Consider the following 7,518-nt stretch of genomic DNA (forward strand, 5'->3'; position numbering starts at 1 on the left):
AGAACAATGCAGAATTTTGAGGATTCTGCCTCAAAAACAAATTTGATAAAAACTGATCAAAAAGTCGCATGTACTCCAAAATGGTATCAATACAAACTACATGTAGTCCCACAAAAAAAAAAAAGTCCTCATACAACTGCATCGGTGGAAAAATAAAAAAGTTATGGCTCTTCAAATATGGAGACAAAAAACAAATAATTTAGAAAAAAAAGTGTTTTTACTGTGTAAAAGTAGTAAAACATATAAAATCGATATAAATTTGGTATCGTTGCAGTCGTAACAACCCGCTGAATAAAGTTATTGTGTTATTTATACCACACTGTAAACTGCGTAAATTTTGGAAGAAAAAAAGCGTGGAGAAAGTGCTGTTTTTTTCCTATTCCCCCTCAAAAAAATAAATAAAAGTTAATCAATAAATAATATGTACCCCAAAATGGTGCTAATAAAAAATACAACTTGTCCCGCAAAAAAACAAGACCTTATACAGCTATGTCGACGCAAAAATAAAATAGCTTGGTTATTAAGGCCTAAAATAGGCGGGTCACTAAAGGGTTAAGCAAAATTGAATTAGCTCGGCTTAATAATAATAATAATAATAATAATAATAATAACATAAACGCTACGGGCCAAAGCTATGTCACTTTTATCTAGTGACAATATAAGTATTTTGTCTGTAGTCAAGTCATTTCTCGCCTATTGTCTGCAAAGTAATTGTTGTTTTATAATCCAGACATTTGGACTACTAAACTGGGTTCAAAGTTTTTCAAATTAAAAGCCCATATATGATTATGTTCTACGATATGTCATCTGTTATTGCTTACCAATTATACTCCTGACATCATTTAAAGTGATATGTTTAATAGTGGAGTCCTCGTTCACCCTCTATTCTTGTATTCTTATATAACATAATATTATGCAGGCACAGTCCTTGATGCAATATTTTAGCTTCCATATAATCCCAGTTTATCCAAAAACTGCTGTAAATTTAAACATTGAAGTGCCATGAAAGCTTTTTAACTACAGATAAAAGACAACTGAGAAGAATAGCTTTTAAGTGCTCTTTTTCCTTTTCAAAGGGAGGAGACTGAAAGCTACTTAGGACTTAATTTGGCTAGTGCAAGTAGTTTAAGCTCACACCTCAAGCCGAGCTAGTAAATAAAACCAAAAGATGACCCAAGCTTAGGGGGTAATTTGGTATTTGAAACAACCCTTTGATGTGAACCTCTGCCACTGTCTCAGAGACATTTAAGTGGGGAAATTCAATTAGTTTAAGGGTTTTTGACACCACTTTTGTGTTGTATTAAGATTACAATCTCAGTAGCCCCTTATTGTAGCCTTGGCACCAATATACATGTTAGATCTGTCTCTCTAGGGATATAAAAGTCTGAGTTGCAACTGGAGAAACTCATCTAGTATCTTGGAGACTATATTGGACTTCAGACATGGAGTACTCCTTGCTGGTGAAGCTCAACATCTGCAGTTTATTTTACTTCTTGTGTGCAGCTTGTAAGTATTCACATTGTCACTATTTTTTCAAATGAAGAAATCTAAAGTTTTATTTGTTCATTCACTTATCTCTTATCATTTTTTTCTGTAGCACTTACGTATTCCTCCGCTCTAAAGAGAGAATGTGCTAATTCCCTGTTCTTCTAAAACATGGATTAGTGGAGTGTAAATCTTGTTAATCTGACTATAGCCATTGCAAAATATTTAGTGTGATCTGAAATCCCGTGTGTTGCTTACTGTGAGTGTAACTTTCTGCAGATGACGATGTGATAAACAGGCCTACTGACCGAAGGAATTTATTTACAGAACGAGGATGTTGTAAACGACAGAGCAATTTTGTCTATATTGGACAAGGTAAGTGTTTGTGACCTGAGTGACAGATGCTGTATGACATATTGGCATTTCATAAAGAGTTTATGATATTTTATCTGGTATAAATATTTCCAATATTATTTCTATTAGTTGTACATTTACAATAATATTGTTCATGTTCCTCTTTAGATATTTCAGGCAGTCCTGTAAGTGTGGATGTTGGCTTATGCAGATCTCACTGCGGAGTCCCCCAAAGATTCAGTTCTTACAATTCTGGATTTCCTGGACTTCCAAAGCATTCTTCAATGCTGGATTTCCTGAAAAATAAAAAGGTTAATGTTATGATATAATTTTTTATATTTTAAATGTTTTCCATGTTTGTGACTTTTAGATTCTCTTTACAAACCATTCTAGCCCACAGATTCCATTTTCTTTTGGAGCATCTTAATATATTTGACCTTTATTGCATTCTTCATGTTCTAATTCTATCATATTATTATAGTTACGAGAGAGAATGCCTGACACAACGCATACATCAAGCTCAGAGCCATCATGTCCCCAGGAAACCAGCTGTCAACCAACAAAGGTTGGACTAGAGAGGGTTCTACTATTTCAGGGAATTCAAGAAGTAGAGGTGATCGAGGACTGTCAATGCAATCCCACCCCACAGGAGTGCATCCGAATGCCATTTCTTAAGACCTTCTTTCCAGACACACCCTTTGAGTCAACAGTGGATGTTGGGAAATGTTCAAGTCCTACAGTTAATTCAGGTATTGTAAACCTGTAACATTTTATATAAAATGAACTTTAGGTGCATATTATTTTAATTTAAAACTATAACCATTGATTCATGAATATGCAAATCACCTTGTTCTTGTGCATTGCTAATCGTAAATAGTATGTCTCAGGCATTGCTGTGGTTGCAGGATTAGGTTGCTTCAGCACTAGTTGACGCCAACATTGCCTACTGGCCTGTTACATTTACCTTCTTTTGGTTTAATTTTATGGAGTAAGTAACTTATGCTTTATACCTTTACAGGTCTTCAGTGCGCCCCAACTAAATTCGACACTGTAATTGTTGAAAGTCTAAATGGAGCAGAAGTAGTGCAGACCTTAGAAACATGTGAAATGATGAAGAACTGCTACAGGGTCACCTATATTGAATATTACTATGAAGTCATATATAATGCCAAGGGTGTCAAAGAGAAGAGAGTTAAGGTACTGAATCTATATTAACGGATTTATCTTTACAACACATGTCTGTTCATTATAGCAAGATAGCTTAGTTTTTTTTTCTTTTCTTTTTTTAAGGGTTAATTGACACATTTGCATATTATCTGTTATGGTTTAAGAACCGTTATGTGTGTAGCATACATTACTAAGCTTGACAGTACATAGATGGTGGGTGTATCTATATACATTTTTTTCTTCACACTGTACATTGGTTACAATGCTATAATAATAATTATGTTTATACAGTATTGTTGGACAAAGCCCTCGTTTGCTGGTTTATTACCCGACCAGCTATTTGTAAAGGATTTCCATGGTGTAGAAACTGTTGTTGATATGTTAAAAGGTTTCTACTAAAGCAAATTACTCTTGTGCATTTGCCTTTTGTATTTTATGCAGAGATGGGGGATGTGATTTAAATGTCTTTGTCTTGTAAATCTTCTAGGAAATTGATGTAGGACGTTGCTTAGGAGGCTGTTCATCAGGAAATCACTGTCTTCTCAGGTAAGCACAGCTGGCTTCACTTTCCCGCCTCCCCAGCATTTGATTTCCTTTTATCGCCTTGGTCGATCAGCACAATTAAACTGCACAGTTAGGCCTCATGCACACGACTGTAAAAACACCCGTTATTACGGGTCGTAATTACGACCCGTAATAACGGGCTCATAGACTTCTATTAGCCACGGGTACCTTCCCGTTTCCTTACGGGAAGGTGCCCGTGCCGTTGAAAAAGATAGAACATGTCCTATTTCAGGCCGTAATAATGGCACGGGCAGCCCATAGAAGTCTAGGCGACGTCGGTAAATAGTCACTGTCCAGAGTGCTGAAAGAGTTAACTGATCGGCAGTAACTCTTTCAGCACCCTTGACAGTGAATTCCAATCTATAGAGCAACCTGTAAAAAAAAAGACGTTCATACTTACCGAGAACTTCCTGCTTCCTCCAGTCCGGTCTCCCGGCCGTTGCCTTGGTGACGCGTCCCTCTCGACATCCGGCCCGACTTCCCTGGATGACGTTTCAGCCCATGTGACCGCTGCAGCCAATCACAGGCCAATCACAGGCTGCAGCGGTCACATGGACTGCCGCGTCATCCAGGGATGTCGGGCTGGATGTGAAGAGAGGGACGCGTCACCAAGACAACGGCCGGGTAAGTATGAATTTCTTTAACTTTTATTACAGAAAGGGCTGTCCCTTCTCTCTATCCTGCACTGATAGAGAGAAGGGCTGCCGATTTAGTGCAGTGTAATTTTGCAGCCAAAAATGTGCCCGTAAATACGTGTGACACCGGACCCGTATTTACACCAGTATTTACGAGTGGGAAAAAATACGGTCGTGTGCATGAGTGAGGCCTTATACAATCATATAACAGTATGACATTCTGGAAAATAATCCTTTTAAGCATCAGTATTAAACAATAAATAATCTACTTTCATTGTCATGTAGCCAGACTGATAAAACAAGACTTATTATTATGCAATGAGCGTTCTATATTGTTTAATCTAAAATTCAATATATTTTGCTTTTTACTAGTTTAAAATCTACACAGTGCACTTAAATGTTTTTATTGTGTTACATTTGTAAGTTTATGGCACCACTTCTTCGGGTAGAGGGTTGCATATATGGCAAAATTCCCTAATTGTTTAATATTTGTTATTTCTTCAGGGATTCTCGGAACAAAGATCAATGCTTGGTGTGGGCTGAAGGATCAGGCAATTGTTGTGTACCACAGGAATATGAAACCCATAATTTCAGAAGCAGAACCGGACACATACGTTCCGTGTTAGCCATTAAGACGTGCAAAAGCCAAATTTAAAATTGGCAATACAATTTCTTGGGCATTGTATGTACTTAAAAATTGGAGTTAAACAGAAATTTTATGAAGCAGTGTATCACCTTGCCCTCATCACCATCTATTTACATATATATATATATATATATATATATATTCACTGCTACTTTACGTTGAAATGCAAAGCCCAGGGACTCCAAAGGCTAACTGTACATTTAGCACTATCATTAGTGGTCTGAGCTATAGATGCTCAGCTACTTTTGCTCTAAACATAGGCACTTGAGTCTAGGTACCTATGTGTCAATTGAAAATATTTGGCACTAGATAGAGAACACAATTCAAAGTTTGATTGTGGTTATTATGGGAGACATAAATCAAACCAATCAGAGCTCATTTTCCTTTTTTTAACATTCTCTGGGAAAATGAAAGCTACATCGTGATTTGTTGCTATAAGGAACAAGATGATAATGTGTAATGTCACAAAATATAGTGGTTTAAAATAAATAAACGTTTTCACATTTCAGAACTGAAATTGTAAAGAAAGAGTCAGACACAAAGTAATTAAGGAAAATGATGTACAGTAATATATTGTATCTCATATTTTTCATAGGGCCTTGTTTAGCTGACAAATTCATTAATGTTAATGGTAATCATTTATGTTGTGTACAATGTACACAGCTTAAAAAAAATGAAAGTGTGTAGGCATGAAATAAGTAGCAAATCCTTATGTATTTAAGTAAATATGTTGAATTTAAATTGAATAAAACATCATTGTACTCAGCATTTGAAAGCTTTTATGTTTGTCAGACACCTTGGCTATGAATAAAAAAATGTTTTAAAGCATCTGGGAATTATATCTATCCCTTGACATGTGGGATATGTATACTTGGTTTTGTAAATGTGAATATTTATATGTAGTTTTTAAAAATTGTAAATAAATCTTATTTTAAATAAATCTTTGTACAATGGAAATATAGTGTCATTTAAAGAAGTTGTCTGAGAATGAAATGCATTGTATCATGGCTTCTGTATTTACAGGATCTTTGACGTATGTAACAGATCTGTTAGGATCCATTGTCAGATCCTTTAGGGTCTGCTATTTTTCTCAAATTGACTTATAATACGTTTGTCAACATGCTATAATTTTCTGATTGTCAAAAGGCAAGCGATAGAACCAAAAACGTATGTACATAGTTTTAGATATCCACAAAGTCTGGTTTACTGCAATCCATAAAAAAAGGCAAGACAAACTGAGTGTGGATTAAATAAAGTTGTACATATTAAATAACAATAAAAAATCATGTGGCTGAATCAACCCCTTAACAACCACTGACACATACAGGGGCTGATTAAAGGTACCATGGGCCCCGGGCAGTAACACCCCCCCCCAAACTCTGAAAACACTTTACTGTATATTTGCAGATTTCTGTTTAGGCAGCCACAGATCTGGCACCGTTTTAAATCCACTGAAAAGCAGAATGAGCCATACAAACGAGAAAAAGCAGAATATTTTGAGACCCTAAAGAGGTCAGGAGCTTTAAATTGTTTGTGCTTTCCAGAAAAAAAAACCCATCTGCTGTGTGTGAATATAACCTTAACCCCTTAATGACCAGCCTATTTTAGACGTTAATGACCAAGCTATTTTTTAAGTTTTTCCATCGTCGCATTCCAAGAGCTATAACTTTTTTATTTTTGCGTCGACATAGCTGTATAAGGTCTTGTTTTTTGCGGGACAAGTTGTATTTTTTAATAGCACCATTTTGAGGTACATATTATTTATTGATTAACTTTTATTAACTTTTTTTGGGGGGGGGAATAGAAAAAAATCTGAAATTTCGCCACTCTTTTTTGCGTCCTAAATCCACACCGTTTACCGTGTGGTATAAATAACACAATAAATTTATTCAGCGGGTTGTTACGGTTGCAACGATACCAAATTTGTATAGTTTTCGTATGTTTTACTACTTTTACACAGTAAAAACGCTTTTTTTCAAAATTATTTGTTTTTGTGTCTCCATATTTGAAGAGCCGTAACGTTTTTATTTTTTCGCCGATGCAGCTGTATGAGGGCTTTTTTTTGTGGGACGACTTGTAGTTTTTATTGGTACCATTTTGGAGTAGATGCAACTTTTTGATCACTTTTTAATCAAATTTTTTTAAAGTCAGGATTCACAGAAAACAGCAATTTTTCCATCTTTTTTTATTTAATTTTTTACCGCGTTCACCGTGCGGGTTAAATAATATTATAGATTTATAGTTGGGGTTGTTACGGACGCGGCGATACCAAATATGTGTAACTTTTTTACTTTATTTTGTTTTTTTAATACTAAAGCAGCTTGTAAGGGGAAAAAGCGGGTTTTTCATTTATTTTTTCACATTTTTTTTTTATTAACTTTATTAAACTTTTTTTTAAACTTTTTTACTAGTCCCACTAGGGGACTTTAATATGCGATTCTGCGATCGCTATTATAATACACTGCAAAGCTCCTGTATTGCAGTGTATTATGCCTGTCCGTTTAAAAAGTACAGGCATCTGCAAGGTCATGCCTCCGGCATGATCTAGCAGGCATTCGCTCCAGGCAGACCTGGGGGCCTTTATTAGACCACCGGCTGCCATCGCAGACACAGACACTCGGCGATCGTATCGCCGGGTGTCGGTGGGATGAGAGGGAGCTCCCTCCC

At 36.0% G+C, this 7,518-nt stretch overlaps 1 protein-coding gene across 1 annotated transcript; it reads left to right on the top strand.

Moving 5' to 3' along the window:
- Positions 1 to 1,442: 1,442 nt before the first annotated feature.
- On the top strand, positions 1,443 to 5,671 carry LOC142742033 (uncharacterized). The gene is made up of 7 exons (XM_075851451.1): positions 1,443 to 1,506; positions 1,765 to 1,860; positions 2,008 to 2,150; positions 2,321 to 2,588; positions 2,858 to 3,036; positions 3,494 to 3,552; positions 4,710 to 5,671. The coding sequence occupies exons 1-7, from the start codon at positions 1,443 to 1,445 to the stop codon at positions 4,858 to 4,860; spliced, it is 960 nt and encodes a 319-aa protein (XP_075707566.1). The 3' UTR covers positions 4,861 to 5,671.
- The last annotated feature ends 1,847 nt before the right edge of the window (positions 5,672 to 7,518 follow it).

Source organism: Rhinoderma darwinii, chromosome 1 (assembly GCF_050947455.1).
Source record: "Rhinoderma darwinii isolate aRhiDar2 chromosome 1, aRhiDar2.hap1, whole genome shotgun sequence".
In the NCBI taxonomy this organism is placed as follows: Eukaryota; Metazoa; Chordata; class Amphibia; order Anura; family Rhinodermatidae; genus Rhinoderma; species Rhinoderma darwinii.